The following is a 22,208-nucleotide window of genomic DNA, read 5'->3' as shown; positions in this document are numbered from 1 at the left end:
ATTTATAAATACATTTTGAAGTTTTCTTGAATTAACTATTTTGTTCATTTCAAAGTTATTAAGCGGTTTTGTTTAAAATCATTGGTTGTTAAAAAAAAAATAGAGATTATTTCGAAAAAAAGCAATTCCATTGGTCAGTTTAGTGGATTTTCCTTTTGGATGAATTTAATAACAGTTTCTTTTTCTTTTTCCTCCATTTTACAACCATAGAATTGTCTAATTGATTCTAAAATTGAAAATTTGAAATTTGAAAAGTAAATGAACGCAATGAAATCACTTTACTGATAAGTTCTTGCACTTTAACAATTAATTGACAAATGAAAACTCTTCATTTAGTCACTTAACGTATTGAATTTTAGTTTTATATTGAAATATACTATTAATGTTACTTTTTAGGCACCATTACCATTGCCAACCAGGGATAACATTGCCGAAGTACTTTACTTGAACTATGAACAAAAGGTAAATACCTTTATTAAATTCTTTGATTTTTTTTTCCTCCAGAAAATACAAAGAAAGAATGTTTTGTTAGTTAAATGTTTCACCTATGAGGAAGTACTCTTTAATGATAGAATGAAAAATTACCAATTAAAATTAGAGGATAAAATAGAAATTTTCATTTCTTAGCACATCATTTAATGTGGCAATAGGAAAGGAAAAGTTTTTTTTTCCTTCAATAATTTCATATTTCTAATTTTGTAAAAGCAAAAATTAAAGATGTTACCGATGGAAAAACGACATATCTATGATCAGTTTTATACCCCAGCACTGTATCGTGCTGAATTTGAGGCTAAACCAATGGTTCTATTCCTTGGACAGGTTAGTTTTCCGTTTCATTTGGCTCACAACTTTTAACTATCAATTCATCAATTATTAAATAAATTAAAATGATTTATTTGGCAAGTGATAAGTGACAAGCCAACATATGTTTAGTTTTGCTAATCGTGATAAAAATGAATGTATACAATTTGTTCAAGTATTCGGTTGGTAAAACATCGATGATCAAATTTCTCTTGAACGGAGTGGAATATCCAGGTAGCATGATTGGACCGGAACCGACGACGGATTGTTTCACAGTTATCTATCATTCCGCCAATGCAACTACTGTTATGGGAACATCACTTGCATCTGATAACACATTGCCATTTCAGGTTTCATCTCTTTGGTTGAACTGTTTCTAGGCGATTTGTCCAACAAATCTTCTAATTGTCTCTATGGAGTAAACGGAACGGTTTTACCATTTATATTGTAGACCGTATTTAGGTAACTGGTGCGGTCGTATTCACCTAAAATTGTCATTTAAAGGTGTCACTTTTCACGAAAATATTTTTCTCTAAAATTTTTATAAATCATTTTGATACATGCAGAAATGAGACAGTGAAAAACAAAAATTGTGACATGATTGCATTGCAGTCATTAAATATGTTCGGTTCGGCATTCCTGACACGAATGCGTGGTGCAACACTTCCGGTCAAATTATTAGAACACATTACTTTCATGGATACACCCGGAATATTGTCGGGTCAAAAGCAGCGTTCTTCTCGAGGCTATGATTTTGCATCTGTTGTAAATTACATTGCTGGAAAGGTGCAATGTGATCGAATTTGAGATCATTTCATTTGAATTTTTCCAACGATATATTATGATTGCATGCATTTTCTTTATTGATATGAAATTTCTGATTTTAATAAGATTGGAATCAATATACAGGTTGATATGATCGTCCTTCTCTTTGATACTTCAAAATTGGATATCAGTGATGAATACAAGCAAGTGATACAATGTCTCAAAGGTAACGAAGAAAAAGTATGTCGTAAGTGTCGCTTCTTTAGTTTTAATAACTTAATTTTCTTTATCTACATTTTTTAAACATGTTGTTCTACTGTTGTATTTCAATGTTTAGCAATGCAAAATATCGATTCTCTTGCAGTTGCCAGTTTTTTTTCCTTCTCTTTCAATCTTTATAATTTGAGAAAAAATGAAATGCAATGTTCAGATTAAAATAGTGCTCAATAAAGCAGACCAAGTGGGAGCAGCAGAGCTTATTCGAGTTAGAGGTGCATTGATGTGGAGTTTAAGTCGAATCCTTGAATCACCAGAAGTTCCTAAAGTTTTCATCGGTTCTTTTTGTACCGCCGATTCTAAAGACTCAATTGTTCGTATTCTTGTTGTTTTTTCGATTGACATTTAAATCTAAGAGAAAATTTGGCAACGAATTCAATGTGGAATTTAATCCCTCATATCCTGAAATTTACTTTTCAAGCATTCTATGGTTCAAATAAGTTTACATCTAGAGTTCCGAAGTGCATCAAATTTTCACTCAAGAATATATTGATTTCTTCGATGAATTAAAATTATTACCATCGAGTTGTAATGTACGTAAGCTAAACGATATAATCAAACGTGCCAAGAAATTAAAAATTCATGCGCTTATTATGGAATATCTTCTGAAGAAGGTATGCATACTTTATACAACATCAAATTTCTTTGCCACCGTATACATCGATCATTTTGTGCGGCGCAATATATCTTTTCATAGTTGACATGAGTGGATGTCGTGTACGATCGTTCGTTTATATACTCTCTAACCATTAAGCCAACTCATTCCTTTGACTGTGATTCTACCAAAATATCAATTTGGAAGAATTTTGATATGTCTCAGGAATATTTATTGACATCTTAATGATGTTATATGGTACCTTATGGTTGTAGGAACAAGTTTTGAGTTTTACTTTATGCAAATTTCGATCAATTAAAGCATTTTTTTTTTTTTTGATTACAGATAGTCTAATCAGTCAAATAGTCTAGTTTAATCAGGTAAACTAAACTAAATAGTTTAGCCAAATCGCAAAATATCAGCATCTTTTTATGGCAGTGTAGCGGATAATCGATGTATTGCCGGGAGATATCGGATGAGATAGTTCTAATGAGAAATGTTACTCAACTTATAACCTTTTTTATTTTCTTCAGATGTGGTGTAAGTCAAGTGGTGAACTGAAGCGTGTTGTAACACAACGTAATTTGCTTCAAATATTGGGTGATTTCAAGTATCGTTTACGTGTTGCAGAAAGCGATTTACCCGACATACTGGTACTGGTATATTCTACCAGTATTTTAACTTTCCCTTTTTCATCCGTAAAAATTTCTGGTAAAATATAGGAAAATAAAGCGGAAAAAACTCTCTATCTTTGCTGTTATTGCAATATTTTATCTTTTTTTTTTCCATAAAAATACGATGTTATATCCAATGAAAGCACAACAAGTCATATATCAATAAACGCTGGAAGTGCTTATCTTGCAGCAATGTCTCGTGACATGTTTGCGCTTCCGCATGCAATATTCTTGATCTGCATGATGCGTTATTTTGTAGCTCTTTCTGGAAAAGGCCCATTTATCATATATCAAAGGGTGGAACAAAGTGGACGAGGAAATGATGCATAATTTGGATCAATTTATCAATGAGGACATACCCAGGTGAAAAAACTGCGAGATGTATATTCCTACCTACTTTTCACATAACTTGATGCTTTTAGTTGGATTCTCTTACCATATTCTGATAATATTTACCCCTTTATCTCCTTTAAAATTTTTGGATCGATCGATATGATGTGATCATGTCATGTCTTTGATATGATAATATCGGGTTAGATGGATTTGTGGTATAACAGCTAGATAGATTTTATAGCGCTAGTCTTTGAGGAAAAAAAACTGGCAAATTTATTAGATGCTTTTAGAATGGTAGCAGCTGTCCAAAGCAAAGATAAAAAGATCGAAATTCCGAGTGTCCTTGAAAATCTACACAAGAATCTAATGAATAAAAGAGTATTGGAAGAGAAGAAATCGAAGAGAAGTAGGAAATCTAAGCCAAGTAAACATAAGTCCAAAAGAGATAAACCGGAATCTAAACCAGACAAACCAACATCTGAAGAAGAGAAACGACAGAAATCTAAAAGCGATAAACCGGAATCTATAAAAGATAAACCAAAATCTGAAGAAGATAAACCGGAATCTAAAGGCGACAAACAGAATTCTAGTGAATATAAGATTAACAGCAACCAGTAAAACGAGTGAAACGAATTTGAAATCCGGAAAACAAAAATGAAAAGAAGCGTAGAGACAAAGGAATGCTCAAAATTGCATATTATTGTTATATCATTCTTATGCATGCATGTGTATTCATATGTAAATTAACATTCGTTTTTTTTTTTTTTTTTTTGTGAAGGATTGTAAAGAGCAATAATAGCAAATGATGTACAGATATGTGATAAGGGTGACACTTCATTGATGATGTATATTCGGGAAGAAAAAAAAAGAAGACAGGATAGAATTAAACAATAATTTCAGATTCAAGTTTGCAAATATAAATGTTACTAATTTTTTTTTACTTCAAGTTAGATTTTTACAAAATTATTGCTATATAGAATGTAGAAGTGATACCAGGGTGTGATTTTTCTTTTCCGTTATTTAATTGAAAAAGGAGGATAGAGGAGAGGTGATACAATTTATACCGTCATATTCAACTTTTAATTGGATATTCTTTGTATGGCAAAAGTGAACAAACAAATAGAAAGGCATGGGAAAATCAACAGAAAGTAGGCTATTTCAATTCTTAGTTTCAATAAGCAAATGCCTTTTCAATTTACCTTATCTTGAATCTTGTCATTTGACATTCTCATTGGCCTTATAATTCTTATGATTACATTTTAGTGCAATAAGTATAAGGTATTACTATCATTCCTGAAACTAAACGTTTCATAAAATAAAAGCTAAAAGATAGATATTAAGTAAAATAATATGATATGTGTTATTACCTCTTTTTATCAATAGAGGATCAGATCTATAAATAGCCAAATCATTGGAGTAATACTAAAATAATCCTAATGATTAAATTGATAATAAGAGGGAAAATACTAAAAATGAGAAGGGTAATGAATAAATGTTTCGTATGGAATGAGTAAATAAAATTAAAATTGAACTTATTTCTTCCATTAGCAATATAACTAGATAGAAGAGGAAAGTCTAGATTGCTCTGATATCCAGGAGTAAATTCTGAGTTGACCAATAATTCAAAAAAGAGTAACTAGTTTGTTTAAACAACCAAATTCTACAATTATCATTTATCTATACTTCATTTGTAATAACTGATAAGTGTTTTCATTTTTTTTTCTTTTTCTTTTGATTGACGAATAGCATGTAAACGTATTGATTTTAAAATGAATTTATTTTGGAAAAATTACGAAATTGTGATTTTTGGAGAAAAAAAACACTTTGAAATTATTGCGTGGTTAAATAGATTTGTTATTAATATTAATCGAATTGTCGAAATTCGTCGTCTAATCGAATTATCGAAATTCTTGAAATCAATTAAAATTGGAAGACATTACTGGTTTCATAATGATAAAAACCAATGTTTGCTTGATAACTTTTTAAATAATTTTCATATCTTTGCAATATTATTGCAAATTTTTTCCCTAGAGAAGTAAAAGTCTTATTAGATTAAGAATGATACTGTATAAAATATTCAGAATATTCCTGAAACGTGCAAAAAGATGAGTTACATACTAAGAATTGTAGATTTTTGATAAACTTTATAATTTGATTTGGAATAAAATTATTATTCCCATTTTTCACTGATATGTTTCTGTTTTTCGATTATCGAATTTTGTCATACCATTTGATATCTGTCGCATCAAATTACACTTTTTCTTTATTTTACATTAAAGGAGATTAATTTGCCGAATATTTCAGAGTAAATCGTTTTTTTGAACGATAAAGTAAATACAAACTTGAAGAAGAATGAGTTAATATTTTTTTTTTTGTTATCAATTTTTATTTTATCTATCATTACACACACATTTCACAACATTGTTTTATTTCAAAGAGAAATTTTTTGTAAATGCTATCAATAATAAAGATCTTTTATGGATAAATTTTTAAAATTTAATCAAATCAAAAATTTAGAATTGAAATCAAAAATTTAGAATGAAAACAAGATCCTTTTCTCCATCCTTTTTTTATAGGGCATAATGAATTTTTACAAATTATTTGTCAAATATGTGGTGACAAAAGTTCTGGCCGACATTATGGTCTGTGGACATGTGATGGATGTAGTTGCTTTTTCAAACGAAGGTATGTTTTTTTTCGGTTATTAGTGAGAATTAAAATTTTTACAATTAAAATTTGTTTGGTAGTAAAATTTTCGACCAATGACCACCACTATTATCAAATTCATTCGTCCACTCATTATAACGATACGCTAAATTGGCCTCATGGAAATTATTCAAAATATCATGCTATCAAATCATTTCGATCAGTTCATCAATCAATTAAGCCTGGTTAATTCTAATTCATTAATATACAATGAAATCTTACTTACTTACGCTACCCGAAAATACAATTTCACTTTATAAAAGTTTTATTGAAAAAAGTATATTTCCATACCTGATGATAATATGCTTATGAATTTACAAGCTAATTTATGAATACCTTTTTCAGAATATCATTTTTTTTTTTTTTTTTACAGCATTAGACGCAACATTAGCTACACTTGTGTTTGTAAGTTTTTATCACATAATTGCTTGTTTGTGATAAATGTGATAGTAATGAAAGGGAATTATTTCTTATCACATATTTATCAGTGACTCTTTGTCTTCATAATACTTACTACATTGTCATTCCACTTTACCATACAGATTGTCACAAAGTGTCGTGATATGACACACCTGTGTTAATCACATAGTTATTTCGTATGATTCCGGCAAATGTTATCGTGAAACATTTCGCTATTCCAGGAAGTATTGCATGAAATATAACAAAAAGATTATGAATATTGATTGATAACATCTACTTTTGAACATTAAATACTTTAAAATTTTAAAAATCAATCGATATTTTCTATCTTTAAGTATAAAATATCTCATATTACTTTCTGCAATACTTGCTACATGATGATATAATATTTTGTTGTTGTGTAAATTTTTGTAAGTTATTGTATGTATGAAATTCCAGCTGGTAATAATAACTGTCCGGTTGATAAAACACGCCGGAATTGGTGTCCTTCATGCCGATTGCGCAAATGCTTTCAAATGCAAATGAACCGGAATGGTAGGTATGAAATATTGGACAACTGTTGACAAATTAAGAAATCATTGTCCAGTTTTTTTTTTTTTGAATTTCACTTCTAAAAAGAAAGATGTCATTTCTTTGACTTTTCAAATCCCATTGCTATTCATTAATCCGTTTACAGATAGCATAGAATTTTCAACATCCAGAACAATTTCATAGGAAATGTTAATAATTCGGATCACTTCATCATTAGTGTCTTTTTGACCTACCTGGAACTTTCGGGAATATGTTCCTTTGCATTTTACTACTACTAACCATCAAAGTCTACTGGGATGAAATTCCTGAATCCGATTTCTAGTAACTCAATGTCATCCGTGTGGAGATTGAAAAGATTAAAGAAACCTTCTGGAAAAGCTCACCTCCTGTATAACTCCGTGATTACACTACGTACAGTTATTTCACATAGGATTAGCAAAATTACGTGAGGTTAACGTCATTTATGATTACATGAGGTTACGTAACTGAAAATACTAAGTAGTTTCATAGAATCAATAACCGGAATCTATTAATAGTAACAATATATTTGTATGCACTATCATCGAATTCTAATAATAACTGTAAATTAATCTGATTCCGGTTGTATTGAAATTTGATCGAATTTCAATTTATCAACGTCATCCGACCAACTCTTTTTAATAACGACAATATCTAAAGAATTATCATACCATTTAATATTTCTCCTTTATTCTGGGGAGTATTTTAAGATTATGCAATAATATAACATAATTTACTTCATTAAATTATAACAAAGAATAATTGTAGCCGTACAGAAAGAACGTGGTCCACGTGGAGATAAACGATTAAAATTGTTGAAGGAGTATTCATTTATTGGGAAAAGTAAGTTCCATGAAGAATTTGAATATCAGAATTGATCGATTAATCTAACAGTATTAATTTTTCTTTTGAATAAAAGAGTATACGAAATAATTAATAATAGAAAATTCATACTAAATGATTCCTTAAATTTTTCCCATTATTGAGATATTTGTTGTATGCGGGAAGTAAATTTTCCATACCCATAATAAATCTATCCGATATTTATTGCCTTAATTAACATATTCATGGATATGGTCCTGAAGAAGTAGTAATAGGTTCTATCTTTCACAGTTCTAATACTTTAAATTGTTTAACAAAATATAAATTTTCAACATCCAGAACAACTTCATACAAAAAAAAAAAAAAGAAACTGGGCTAATGTCTTCTTGACAAAATCATTTATGCTACCGTAAACTAAACAAAACAGTTGATTATTGGCGTAATTAGTATCGTCCTCATGGATTAAAGTATTCAGCATGCAAATACATGAGCAACATGCACTGAACATCACTCACTGAATCGTTGGATAGTTCGAATAGCGCAATAACCTAGTCCCAATATACTTTTTTCCGGTTAACTCCATAACACCATCCTGAAATATGAATATACTGGAATGGACAGTAGATGATCCGGATTTTGTTGTTAAAACTATGGCAAACTGTTAAATTTAAATTAAAATGACCATATGTTAAAATTTAGAAGAACAAATATTGGCCGAAGCAATTCGACGTCCACTCGATACGGTTTTGATGAGTTTTGTCTCTCCGGCGGATAGATTTGTAATTCTGTCTCGTTACTGGCCAGCATTCTTCATATTTCATTGTACTATTACTGTAGAACTACCACCTCTTCGTGATTTAAAGGTCAAGGAAAAAGTTCTCAATCATTACGTGTAAATGCCATGAACAGCTTAACAAATCAGGAAAATCGGATTGTTTCTTTCCGGATATACAATGTATTGAATAACGGGAAGTTATCGTTTTCAAAAAAAACTTTTTTTTCTTTCTTTCACCAAAATGTCACAGAAGATCAACATAAGCAGGTTTATTTTTTGAACCCTAATTGTCTAATTATGAAATTAGTAAGAATTTTGAATTCATCCAAGTTTATTCCCATTTCTTCTCAAAATGAATATTTTATTATGATGCATTAAAAAGATTGATTCCCATTTGCATAAATGATAAGGAAAATTTTTCTTCAGTTAAATGAAGTGATACAATCAGCAAGACGAGATGACTATATCAGTAATTTAGACAGTGAAGAGATACGGTTAACAATCTGTTACGCTCTTTGCAGACTGGGTACCGTTCTTTTCAGGGTCTATGGTGGTTTTTCAATTTTAGCCCAATACTTTTCTTTTGTAACTCCTTGACAATCTTACTTATATAGCTAATGATTTCTCCCAAATTACAATTAAGTTGAATTTCCAACAAAATTAGTATTCCTGAAATTCAATTCTTTTTCCATTCAACCAAGACTATTAGTTGATTTGCTAATGAAATAGAATGAGTATGTATGTTTTAGACAAATTACAATAAGTGCTACACTGATAGGAGAACTTTGGTCATGCTACAAACTTTCTTATTTTATTGTAAACTATATTCCAGGTCGGAAGAATGGAGAGTTAAGTTTTGCTTCTAGTCTGGATAGTATTTATCGATATTGGTTATCACGTCATTGCTCCATCTTTTATCCGCATTTGTCAAATCGAGACGAGCGTATCGTCAATTATGCAGAATTCATATTGCTCTATTGTGAGCATATCTCAGTGGTTGACGAGTTCACGCCACCCACACATCCAGCAGATCTTATTCGAACTCTTCTAGACATTAATGAATCGACCTGACTACACTGTGTCACAAAATGTAAAAGATGTACTGCAGTTGTGTAAAAAGTTGGAAAGGAAACTTCCTACTGCATTTTGAGATTAAGATGAACCTATCACCAGTTTATATTTTAAATTTAATTAAATACCTGAAAAGAGAAGGAATCAAGAACCTCGACAGAGATTGAAAACTGCCTTATCAGAAGTAGCTTTTTGTTGAGTTCTGTAAGGCTCAACATACTTTAGAACTCATGCATATTCTTTGTGCATGGTTAATGGTAATAGAAAATGTCCAGCTAAATACTGCGTATGGTAACTGATTTTCACTCATCACTACACCCTCATATGAGTGTCCCCTGATATGACTCAAACTCACACAACTGCATTACTACATTCAGCTACTTGTTCAGATGTTAAAAACACCAACCTTTCAAGCACATTTATATTTCAAAATAAACGAAAAACCGCACAAAAAAAGGAAACAAAGCAATAAACGTAACATGTCATCATCGATAATAAGAACGGATCACATCTTGCACATCTTTATTAAGACCTGTAAAATGATGTAACGTGAACTGAAATGATGAGAAGAAAAACAAATTTTTATAACGAAAATTATAACTCACAGCTCTAACAATTATCGTCAGAGAGGGTAAAAAGAGTGGACAGTAATCCACTACCCATAATCAACAACCCTCTTCTTGACTCTTTCGAACACAGGCTGCTACACGTTTCTTGAACTCAGGAAAATTTTCACGTTGCATCTTCTAGAAGGAAACGCAAATTTTTAGTTTATGCAAGTAAAAAAAATGAATTTTATCAAACTTAAAGCTCAGAAGAAACACATCTGCAGCTGGACCATGAATGGAATATTCGAAATAGGCTCACAATATCAATCACCAAATTATACCATCACATGTCACTATGCCGCAGTGTGTCTTCTACGTTTCTAGGTATGAAGGTTATGAAATACATGTCAAACCATGCTTCAGTATTGATCTGTTGTTGTCACTCTCAAACTGTAATAAAAAACTTGGATATTTCCATACTGGTAAATCTCTACGGTTCGAATTTATAATCCCTATCAATTATACCAAAAATCAAAAAACCTTACCGCGGCATCAACATTTGCAGGCGAGTCGTGATTTGGATCTGCAAGCATCGATATAACAGAAAGAAGAATTGTTTCTACGGTATGCACAGGTAACCACCTCTCTTCTGGCTTCTCGTAACCCCATCGGTCATCGCCCGGTTCATGCAGTATCGATATACATACATTACCCTCCTTGTCAACTAAATTAAAAAATAATGAAAAGAAAATTTTCCAGTGCATAAATTAGAAACCAGAATATTAAAGAATGACGAAACACAACAGAATTATTTCAGCATACCACGAAAAGTAAAGTGTGTGTCTCCTGTTGATGGAGCAAAACATACCAGCATCAATCGAGCACTAACCCTTTAAAAGCACTAACCCCGTGGTTCACGATAACAGCCATTTAAGGTCTTTTACTTCGATCGCTGACTAAACATTCTGCGACTTGAATCGTTTTATCCTAGCCGGATAATCATGGAGAACTCTTTCGTCATTAAGTTGAAGCCCCCAGGATATTTTCTATCCTGCTTCAACCAACTACCACTACATAATTGAAGTGACCAAACAAATTCTGTCGGAGAGAATCTAATAGAGGGAGGGAATTTCTGATAATGATTTGCTTTTAGCACAACTTAACTATCCTTCTCTTACTTGAATATAATTTATTTTTGGTGAAAAAATACACATACTGTTCGGATGCCAGATTTCCGAAATGAACTTCATCTTTGGCGGCAACAGCGGGTATTCTTTGGGAAATTCCAGAAGCGCCTTGAAAAATCCTCCTTCGCTGAAACAATCAGTATTTCCAACCTGTGTTTTTGTTTTCACCAAAAAGAACTTTGCTTTATAATATATATCAAACCGTTGCATGAATTTCATGATGTGACCACATTTCATAATGGATGAAAGACATCAACTACGAAAAGTTTCCGATGAACTTGTCTAACAATTTGACTGCACATTCACTATCCTACATTCACAATTCAGTAACTTGAAGGTGAAGCTTTGGTATAGCTAACATGCTAACATAAAAAACTGAACAAACTAAGCAAACTAACTAAAGAGTATCAGGCGGCCCAATAACAAGTACTTCCCATTTGTAAATGTCATCACCTTGAAGACCTGCTGAAAATCCATCAACAGGAACTCGTTTCAGTTCTGCAATAAGATTAATTACATTTTCACATAATTACGTATTTTGTAAGCTCTAGAAAGCCCTAATATGTGTTCCTGTATCATTCGGAGCTCTTCCGGAGACGCTGTGCACATTTATTTTTCAAAGGATATGACACTAAAATTAATTTTCGTTAATATTCCATTCTCCCTATCACTTCTCCTTTCTTCCACAAGCACCTCTACCTACTGCCTAATTGAACAGAAAATAACATTAGATATCTTGTCGAAATATTCATTCTAAAAGTGACTCAGACGACGATCTGTGGTACCTAATCCTACTCCCAGTCAATCGTTGTGACTTTCCTATAGTGAAGATTACGTATGTGCAACTACCAACACGAAGGCTAACAATCCGTAGTGGATATCAGAAATAAACGCTTAGGTGAATTTGAACCATAACAAATAAGTAGCAAATGAAAATAATTGAATGTTCAAGAGGATTTTTACCTGCAAGTTGTTTTCTGAGAAGAAGTGCCGACTGTAATTCACCCATGCTCCTCCGGAAATAAACCCACTACACCGCCAAAACAGACAATAACCAACCCTTTCCTCGGTTACCGAAAATACAAATACTAATTCTGACATGTCACAGTTAACAAAAAATTGATGAATACACTGAATAAAAACAAAGTGTCATACGTGGAAGATGGTACAATGTCGAGATTGCTACCGCAGACACTAACAAGTGAGTAATTAATAATTAAATAATCCTGGGAATCGAATGACACCTCTTTACAACTTATTCGTTCTCCTTTTAAAGCATGGCCGTATTTTTGCACAAACGTTCTGCTTATTACCAAAATGGATGACCAGTTAATAATTAGTCACTTGTAAAACTTAACACTGGTATTGATGTTTCAAGCAGAACTTATGGTACATATTATTTGGATCAGAAATTTCTATGACAAGTCCTAGACCAGCAATGAAACACTTCCCTATTCTATTATTTTTACTTTTTCCTTTCTTGATTAGCATTCCTTTGGTAAAAATAGAATAGATTAAAAAGAAACAGAATTCACAGTTAAACGACCACTTTCAATCTCAGAACTTTAAAAGTAAGCACGTCGTGCAACTGCAGTAAACTGAATTAAATGCTATAAAAACATGAATTCCAATCCATTCATTCTTTTTTTTAAATTAACATTTTCAAACAAGCAAGAATAAAGATTCCAATCAATAAACAAATATGTCCTCAGAAACATTACCATCATCTTCTAAAGCCTCCCTCCCTAACATGTCCCTTTCACACTTATAAGTTTCACGGTTCAAACTTCTATCAACATGACACAGTGCATGGTCGAAAACGAATGTCAGTGTAGCGTATTGCGCAATTGCGCGGTCTATGGATATCAGTAAACCGCATTGTAGAAGACAATTTCTGTATGTTATTATTCGTTTGCTGGATATTTTCTGGTTCCTTTGATCTATATCCCTCGTAGCTCTCTTCCACTCTCTCAGAGATCATGAATGCATACTTGAGATCTTCCAATACCTCAGATATTGATCAATAATAGCGATACTGATAAATGATATCACTATGTTGATAAACACGGGCAACACTAGATAGGAACATTTTTGCGTTTCATTCAATTCAGTTTCAGATACAGGTGCAGTATATCGATCAGAAAAAGATCAACTTAGATGAGAGGTTTTTTGCTCGGCTTGCATTAACATATCGTTAAGTTGAGAATTGAGAATTGATCTAATCTCGATTATATGTATAGATAACTATCGTTTTAACAGGTCTGTCATTATTAATGAAGGTCAGATCATTGAACAACATTTATTATCTACAAATCGATGTCAGATTTAGATTGATGCAATATTCAAATGTGGAAGAACCAAAAGAAACATTCGTCTATTCAATACGATATTCCGTGAATCAGAAACACTGTTAGCATGTTTCAAAACTGATGATTGAGAGGTAAAACGGAATACAGTCTGCTAAACCAGTGGTATATATACTGTTAGTCTGATTAGTGAGTGTCTATGAGATGAATTGTTTCACTAGGAAATTAAGTGGGACGTTATGTATACGACGAACAATCATCACGACAATATGTCAAAACTTTATGCAAAATCTCTATGCATAGCATGCTCGCTCGAGTTTGAGTTTAATTTAAAAAACTAAGCTGAAGTTCTTGTTAGTTTTAAGAAGTGAAATCATTACTTCAACTTCGTCGGAAGAATAGAGGAAAGTCATTAAAGGAACCAAAATTTTCCATGGAGATGCTAAATCTCGAGATTTGACCTGATGAAGATTGTAATAGAATATGGTAAGGGAAAAGTTGGAAATTCTTCTTTTACATGAAATCGCAAGCATAAATTTTACATAAATAAAAAATAAGAATAAAGAGAAATAATGTAAACAAGGGGAAATATTGAAGCAACTGTGCGATGAATCTAGTTTTCATTTAATCATCTGATGGGGCGGGTATCGCCTTGCTTGAGCTTTCAATTGCCCCGAAGTAACTAATGTATTCCGAAGCTGACAGAGAAATGACCAATAATAAATAATGGTGACAAAAAAGAACACTCCTGCTGAATTGAAACTTCTTTTTCAACTTTTTCATCATAATTTATTGGAGAGATTAGAACGATCTTTCGTCGTCAGATATTCACATACTCAGAATTGACTTCCGAGGGACTAGATCGGGAAGAGGAATAGATACTGACATTGGCCAATTAAATCAGGAACAATACGCGGTTCCGTCACCTGCTAATATTTAGGACAGAGTCGCAAGTGTTAAATGATATCTACGAGAAGACACCACTTACGCAAGACATCATCCGGAGAGACTGTATAATTCCAGTGATGAGTTGCAATCTAAAAAATCTATTATGAAGTTCAGCTCCATACCACAAAAATAGATTTCCATTTTATGATATATGCTACCATATGTGGAAGCATGTCTCAATAAAGTAGAATTCTACTTTGGGGGTAGTTCTGACTCCATCCTGAATGTGAGCAAGTTATGGATTCACGAACTGTTAATGATTTAATCGCCTAATGTCAATATCTGCTCCTTTTCCCGACTAAGTTTTTTGGAAACAATTTCCAAGTATAGCGAACATCTGTGACAACGAGAGACCGTCCCGATATATCCCCCCCAATAAGTTTTCGTGATGAAAAGGTTGAAGTACCAATTCAGTATGAGTGTTCTCTTTTGTTACCATTATTTATTGTTCATCATTTCTCTGTCAAAATTCGGAATACATTATCTGACGTCTCATTTTTTGGTTTTCCTGATGAACAACTGGCGAAATAATGAAATTTTTTCCAGACCACATTGAAATTTACGAATTCTAAATTTTCACAAAAAGCTATTTTAAAGCCCAGCAAGATTTTACGTTTAGCTTTTTTTTACGATGATATTAGATATTCAATAACAATTACCCACTTCTACACGTATTACCATCCTGGTCCTGCAATAATTTGTTTCAATCATAGATTTTCAAGCTAAATAATGAAAAGAGAATAATACAATTTATTAAACATAATCAGTTCGTTGTTTTTAACACAGTAGACATAATGAGCAGAAGACATCAAAAAATGTCATTAAATTTATGGCGTAGAATTATCTTTGACTCTCAAACTATTCAATATGTTCAAAGCACTGGCGATCACATTCATCAGCTGTACAATTTCATCAGGTTTCTTCGAGTTTTCCAATTGTTCCAAAGCCCATGTTAGCTTTTGACTTATGGCATTCTCAGCATTCCCCTCTAAAACCGTTACTTTCGTGCCATCGTTACCCTGAAGTACGTATGCAGTTCAAGAGGAAAAGAAAACAAGTAGCAGAGATATGAACTAAAAGAACTTCAATGGAAGGATTGTTAGGTAATAACCAGCTATTCAGCCTAATGTGTGAAGTTCGGTAATACATACTGTAATTTAGGCGGAATACCACCTCCCATGATCAGCTAAGAAAACGAAGTGTTTAACATTAAAACAAATTAGGCTCACACTACAAAAACTATTAAAAGGTCATTTATCGCTTCTTAATTTATATTATATATTGATCTGATTCCGCGATAATTTACCTTAAGTGGTACTGGTGAAGCAATACGTTTAGTCTCTTCCAGAAAACAAGCGGTTTCCTGATTTATTTCTCGATATGGCACGAAGGATGAAACGGTTTCCGTATCGGTAAAAGAGGTAACAGCAATTGGAAATGTCGTCGGTGTATCAGTAGTCACACAACGTCCTTCGCCCTCCCCTTCATTTTTCTGAAATTGATGACATTTAAGTTTTCAAGTTTCCCTGGCTCTATAGTCCTACAGTAACATGGAGAAAATTGATTAAAATAATGAACCAACACAATTTTCCGATACCATATTGGAACTAAGCTGTTGATGCCATGGAGCCGCTTCGATTGATTTGTTCACCGCATGCAAAAGCTGGTTTGTAGTCGATGTCAAACTGTAGGATGCATAGGTAGGTGATGGAAGAGTGAAGGATGATGAAGTTTGAAGGGAAGGAGATTCATCAACCAACTGATCTGATTCCGAACTTGAACAGCAACTGCCACTCTACAATGTATTCTTAAAACCTTGCTCAGCACTGTGCATTTGTTTATCAGTGCAAATATTTAGCTCATTTTTCTAATTAGTTCATCAAACGATGATACCGTAGTACTTTCTGTAGTTCACAAAAGCTTCTAAAATAAGGATTTTCAACCTTTCTACATGTCAAACTTTAACTGTATTTGAGTAGAAGCTTTGAAAAGTGATCAATAACGGGAAACTATGAATACTTACAGACTGTAAGGATCCAGCATAATCACGTTTTCTTTTCTTCACAACCATCTTCAGAGTTTCTGTATAGTCCTTCGATAATTTGAGTGATCTCATGGCTGAATAACACGTCGATAGCGGTTGCTGAAGCATACAAATACTATTCAGTGATGTAACAACAGAGTCCTAGCAATAAAGCCCTCCGACAAAGTTTACTATACAGTTATTCGAATCGAGTGGTTATAACTATCCAACGTTTCATCCTAAAGTTTCTGGAAATATTCTCTGTAGTACTTTGACACCTAAGCGTGAATATTAGCATGATTAAGATAAGGTCTTCATATTGGAATTAATGAAGATCAAATAAAATAAAGAAAATATAAAATACAAACCAAATTTAACTTTGGTTTAAATTGATATCGAAGAATTGTATACATTTCACTAAATAAAATCAAAATAAAAAAGAGAAGGACAGGTACTCTTCCATCACTTATTCTTTTGGCATCTTTTTACTTCCTGTTTTGTAAAACAGAAACGGTTCCAATTTATCGTTTTAAATTCGACCTCACTATAACAAAGGATCATCTAAATGTCCTTATTACCTCCCGTTTTTCACATCGAATAGCTATATCGAATTAATACATAAATAAAAAACACCTTTAGTTCTTGAGAAATTTGAGAAAATGTTAGTCCTTGTTCACGTAAACAACGCACACTTTCACCTAATTTCCGATTTTCTGAAAAAAAATAAAGAGTAATAAACATTCACAAATCGTATGAAGCCATAAAAAAAAATCAGATTGAATGACCAAACAATCTTGATCCGGAAACCGAACCAAATTGGACAGGCTATATGTCCCGTTGTACAAAATAAAGAAATTGAGAGAACAAAAGACAGAAAGTTTTTCGAAGTATTTGAGAACCAAGAAACGAAATACGCATGCAGTGAATCTCCTTCTTGTATGAATTAAACAAATAGAATACAACACTTACTTTCGGGGTCGCTCATTGAGATAACCGTTTCTTGGTACTTTAATAATCAAACACCTGAAATAAACGAAATCAGCAAATATACGTTTCTAGATACTGTTGCGCAAAATGGATATTACATCATTAAACTTTCATAGTCAATGACAGCAAACGACTTTAAAAACAATAAATATATATCACAAGCAAACAAATATTTTGGAGTCATGTGGAAGGACGTTTTTAGAACAAAAAAGAAAAGAAAAACTTTATGGGACTGCCGGAAGATGATAAAAAGCAAAAGTCAAAATACAAAGATATTTATGCTTTTGTTTCCAGAAAAAAGAAAAAATCCCTAGAGTTACTCGCTTTCAAAAGAAATATCAAGCTCTAATCTATAATGAAATAATGCTATGAATATGCCAAATTGAAAGAGATATTCGTTTTAGTTTTCCTCACAACAAACAAGAAGGGGAAAAAAAAAACTTATTAAGTTAATTTTCGATTTCTAACTGGTGTTCCGAAGGTTCTCGTTTTATGATGTGAAATGTTTTCATGAGAATCGATGTCAAAAGGGCTTAATTGTTTTTGGGGTAAAAGGAAAGGGTGAAATATTTTCACTCTTTCATGAAGCACTGGACGGTGAAGGAAAAAGGTGTATCGTTGTCGCAATGAATTGAACGCTTTCGATCGGTTGTTCATTGGAAGCAATGTTCTTCCCATTGTACCACAAATACAACAACGTTGTGTTTGCTCCATAACTGTCTGATTCGACAAACCTATTCTATCTTACACTTGAAATAACAACAAAAAATTTAAATATAAAGTATATATATATACATATATATATATATATATATATATGCGATGATGTTCGTCATTCAGGACGAGAAACGAAAAAAAAAAAACTGATAACGATCATTAATGTAACATATATTGTTATAAGCTTTATCATTTATATTTTCGAATAAAAGAATTACCAATTGTTCGAATTTTAAATAAAAATCCAATAATGTTAAGATTAGAATGGGTTAAATCATGCTTATTTTTTTTTAACAAATTCATTGCATTCGACCATTTCTCTTAGAACATTAAATGATCCGAAACATTGAATACAAATAAATATTATTATATCAATATATTTCCTATTATGCATAATTTGTGAATAAATTCACGATAGCACCCATTTATCTTCATATATAATTATTTAATGAAATTCTAATGATCATCAATTTTGTTTGCATGCAAAAAACAACGCTCACTAGTTCCTTTTAAAACAAGTTATGGAAGATGAAGAAGTAGGGAAAATGACGGAGTTGTAAAACGGGGATGAGAAATGGTAAGAAACGCATATTACATCTTTCGATTGCTCGGATCCAAAAGTGTCGTCAAAGGTTTCATCAGCATCATCACCTATTGCAATCATCATCACCAATTGCATTACCACATATCAGCCATTATCGGCTCATAAGACAAAAACGAAATGTGGCGAGAAATTCATATTTGTCCAATTCTACTTCTTTCTTTGCTTGCAACAATAGCTGAAATGAAGGTTAGATATAGCAACGGTATATATTAAAGTATTTTATTTACTACGAATAATTGATCGATAGCATATACGGGGAAATACGGGAGGAGAGGTGACAAATTAGGGTAAATAGTTCAACAAACAAAATAATTTAAGGAATAGAGTCAATTTTTTTATCAACTGAAGGGAGAAAAAATCGGAGGAAGAAAGGGAAAGAAGGTAGTGGGTTAAATAGTCCGTTGTATTCTGCGTGTAATCAATTACATCATTACTAGGTCATGAATTGACTGAATTTTCACATACCATTGATATTTTTACTGATATAATGCATAGTCACATTTTATCAACATCGATTCACTGCAGAAGAAAAATCTGATAACCGAATTTGTGAAAGAATCGGGACCATCCATTTTTGATGGTAAAGAGAATACGGAATTCGCAATATTGATTGAATCAAAAGAATCCGAGGATTATGAAGATTATCTGGATGAATTCAAGAAAGCTGCAGAGAAATTCGAAGACAAGGTTTAACTATTTTTTGCATTAAACATTGTAGAAGCAATAGCAATCCTATACAGAGACTTCCAGAATAATAAGTATTAAAAAAGCATATCTTTAAGTTTAACTATCCTCGGCAAACTACAACCAATTTCTCAAACCATCCATAATGCTTCCATCTACAGTGCTAGAAGGTAGATCTCCACTTCTTCAGCTTAAATTTAGATTTCTTGTGGTTTCAGAAATGTTTGGTTTCATAATTCTTATAAAAATAACTGAGAATGAATATTTGAATTCCGATTCATTCCTAATTCAGAAAATGAGAAATGCTATGAATACAATCAAGAAGTCTAAATTTGGATAACTTATTTAGCAACGAATTGCTCAGCTATTTAGGTGCGATTTGTATACATCAACTCAGATATAGAAGAAAATTGGCAAATAATCGAATTTCTCGGTTTAATAGCGGAAGATGTGCCCGGTGTGTTGTTTGTTAGTCTTGAAAAACACTTCAAAAAATACAAAGCAGAAGTGAAAGAAGTAAGCATTTCTTCAGAATCTAGTATTTATCCTCTAAATTACAAGTTTTTGAACATTTCTAAGTAATTTCCGAAAATTTATCATTTTACAGAGATGGATAATTTCCAACAGTTTTATCCCTGTTACTCTTTTTCCCGTGAAGGAATAACAGATTAGCAAAATGAAGACGGAAAGTAATACTAATACTACATAAAGTTAGCCGATATCTTATCCTGAAGTATTCCATACATCCTATGGATCCAGAAAATATAGCAATTCCATTAAAAAAAAGTACCGCTTTCATTAACATAAGTGAATTTCCAGATAACAAAGGCAGAAATAATCTCATTCGTACAATCATGTTTGGACGGTAAAGCAATACCATTTTTGAAAAGTGACGAAATTCCTGACGACTGGAATAAGAAACCTGTGGTTGAATTAGTAGGGAAAAACTTCGAAGAGCAAGTATTCGACTCGAAAAAAACAACCTTCGTATTCTTCTGTAAGTTTTCTTCATTCCTTACCTTGATATTTCTGAATTAATAAAGCATCATTAACAAAGAAAAAAAGAAATGGTTTGTGAAGAGTACGTAAGAAAATATTACAAGAAAAGAAAACGAGGTAGAATATTGAAAAAAAAAAAAAAACTAAATAAAAACTTGTTTTGTCAAAAGAAATTCATTGGAATGTTCAACATTGCTTATTGAAAAGCAGGAGAAATTCTAGAAATGCTGGGTCTACTTACATGCGGTATATATCCCAAGGACTAAAATAGATTTACAAATCAACCGGAAGCATATCCACCAACAGATGATAAATGGATTACCATAAATTCCTTGCGAAAACATTTAACACTTTTTAGCTGCAAAAAAAAAAAAGCTTTGCTTAAAATTGCTGAAATATTTCATATTCCTCGTATAAACTCATTTGCTTTCAAAATATGATGATAAGAAATAATTTAAAACATAAACTAGCATAAGTATATCAAATACTATCCTACAAGGACTGTTTCCATCCTACAATCATTGCACCCAATTTTCAACCACCCATAGTGCAATGATCATTTCAAAAATCATCTGAAGATTATTTCCATTTCCATTCCTACTACTCAATGATAAACGACTGTTACCAGCCAATATGCTGCATTAGATTATTCATTCTTTGTAGACAGCAACAATATCTGATATTTGACTTATATCAAGGAAAAAAAAATTCAATTTCAAAAGTGAATATTAGGATTTTCGAAAAATTCAACTACTATGACTTTTATAGATGCACCATGGTGTGAAGCATGCCAGAGAACGATGCCAGAATTGGAGAAACTTGGCGAACTTTATAAAAATAAGACAAATATAGTAATCGCCAAAATGAACTCAATGAATAATGAAGTATTCGGACTACCAGTACTTGATGTACCTACAATAGCGCTATTTATCAAAGGATCGAAGAAAGTTTGTCCTCCTAACTAATACTTTCTTTTTTATTCTTCGAAAACTTGCATAACTACGGTATAATGAAATCTAAATATAGTTTGAAAGTAGCAGTAGTAATAGGGAGTTGTAGGAAAAAAAAATTCAATCATTGAAATGCCTAAAAAATTTTTCCGAGAAATGATTCATGAATAGAGCGTTCAATAACCTTGTCAGCTTTTTATTTTTTTCTTCTTTTAGCCTATTTATCATACGGATGATGAACGTACAACGAGTAATTTTTCCGAATTCATTACAACAAATTTGAAAAAAGATGAAGAAGATAATGTGGAAAAATACAAGAAAGATGGAAAGAAGGAAAGAAATGATGATGGAAAAAAGAAGCCAAAAAATAAGGAACAATCTAAGAGTAAGGACGAACTCTGAGCAAAAACTTTTACGACTAACGTGATCTCTTCCCCCGGTATTCATATTTCCTTTCACCAAAGCACT

General features: G+C 32.2%; 5 protein-coding genes across 5 annotated transcripts; 3 read left to right on the top strand and 2 right to left on the bottom strand.

Moving 5' to 3' along the window:
• Positions 1-717: 717 nt before the first annotated feature.
• On the top strand, positions 718-4,062 carry LOAG_01942 (hypothetical protein; the record flags this gene model as incomplete). Its single annotated transcript, XM_003137480.2, has 9 exons — positions 718-819; positions 978-1,151; positions 1,414-1,587; positions 1,711-1,806; positions 1,997-2,155; positions 2,295-2,456; positions 2,971-3,096; positions 3,371-3,474; positions 3,735-4,062. The coding sequence occupies 9 exons, from the start codon at positions 718-720 to the stop codon at positions 4,060-4,062; spliced, it is 1,425 nt and encodes a 474-aa protein (XP_003137528.2).
• Positions 4,063-6,992: 2,930 nt separating this feature from the next.
• LOAG_01941 (hypothetical protein) lies at positions 6,993-9,845 on the top strand (the record flags this gene model as incomplete). The annotated part of the gene is made up of 5 exons (XM_020445899.1): positions 6,993-7,104; positions 7,888-7,962; positions 8,641-8,804; positions 9,143-9,242; positions 9,549-9,845. 5 exons carry the CDS (start codon positions 6,993-6,995, stop codon positions 9,785-9,787), a joined length of 690 nt encoding a protein of 229 aa, XP_020303696.1. The 3' UTR covers positions 9,788-9,845.
• Positions 9,846-10,197: 352 nt separating this feature from the next.
• LOAG_01940 (ubiquitin-conjugating enzyme E2 7) lies at positions 10,198-12,602 on the bottom strand. The gene is made up of 5 exons (XM_003137478.2): positions 12,486-12,602; positions 11,921-12,020; positions 11,552-11,649; positions 10,881-11,059; positions 10,198-10,533 (listed from the first exon to the last, which is right to left on the bottom strand). The coding sequence occupies exons 1-5, from the start codon at positions 12,529-12,531 to the stop codon at positions 10,453-10,455; spliced, it is 504 nt and encodes a 167-aa protein (XP_003137526.1). The 5' UTR covers positions 12,532-12,602; the 3' UTR covers positions 10,198-10,452.
• Positions 12,603-15,546: 2,944 nt separating this feature from the next.
• On the bottom strand, positions 15,547-17,828 carry LOAG_01939 (hypothetical protein). Its single transcript, XM_020445898.1, has 6 exons — positions 17,769-17,828; positions 17,433-17,512; positions 16,800-16,919; positions 16,374-16,571; positions 16,083-16,268; positions 15,547-15,795 (listed from the first exon to the last, which is right to left on the bottom strand). Exons 1-6 carry the CDS (start codon positions 17,782-17,784, stop codon positions 15,604-15,606), a joined length of 792 nt encoding a protein of 263 aa, XP_020303695.1. The 5' UTR covers positions 17,785-17,828; the 3' UTR covers positions 15,547-15,603.
• Positions 17,829-18,923: 1,095 nt separating this feature from the next.
• On the top strand, positions 18,924-22,142 carry LOAG_01938 (thioredoxin family protein; the record flags this gene model as incomplete). Its single annotated transcript, XM_003137476.2, has 6 exons — positions 18,924-19,293; positions 19,633-19,794; positions 20,164-20,307; positions 20,611-20,788; positions 21,559-21,737; positions 21,957-22,142. Exons 1-6 carry the CDS (start codon positions 19,225-19,227, stop codon positions 22,140-22,142), a joined length of 918 nt encoding a protein of 305 aa, XP_003137524.1. The 5' UTR covers positions 18,924-19,224.
• Between the last annotated feature and the right edge of the window lie 66 nt (positions 22,143-22,208).

The sequence above is a fragment of the Loa loa genome (genome assembly GCF_000183805.2).
Source record: "Loa loa unplaced genomic scaffold supercont3.132, whole genome shotgun sequence".
Classification (NCBI taxonomy): Eukaryota; Metazoa; Nematoda; class Chromadorea; order Rhabditida; family Onchocercidae; genus Loa; species Loa loa.
Note: the sequence above shows the minus strand (reverse complement) of the source record. Positions and strands in the feature narration are given on the sequence as shown.

Excerpts from the sequence above, each read along its gene's own strand:
- LOAG_01940 (XM_003137478.2), bottom strand. The coding sequence starts at position 12,531 with ATGGGTGAATTACAGTCGGCACTTCTTCTCAGAAAACAACTTGCAG. Across the intron at positions 12,021-12,485 it reads TCTCAGAAAACAACTTGCAG|AACTGAAACGAGTTCCTGTT; the intron begins GTAAAAATCCTC and ends ATCTTATTGCAG. Across the intron at positions 10,534-10,880 it reads CTGCAAATGTTGATGCCGCG|AAGATGCAACGTGAAAATTT; the intron begins GTAAGGTTTTTT and ends GTTTCCTTCTAG.
- LOAG_01939 (XM_020445898.1), bottom strand. Across the intron at positions 16,572-16,799 it reads ATGCTGGATCCTTACAGTCT|AGTGGCAGTTGCTGTTCAAG; the intron begins GTAAGTATTCAT and ends AATACATTGTAG. Across the intron at positions 15,796-16,082 it reads CTTCACCAGTACCACTTAAG|GGTAACGATGGCACGAAAGT; the intron begins GTAAATTATCGC and ends TACGTACTTCAG.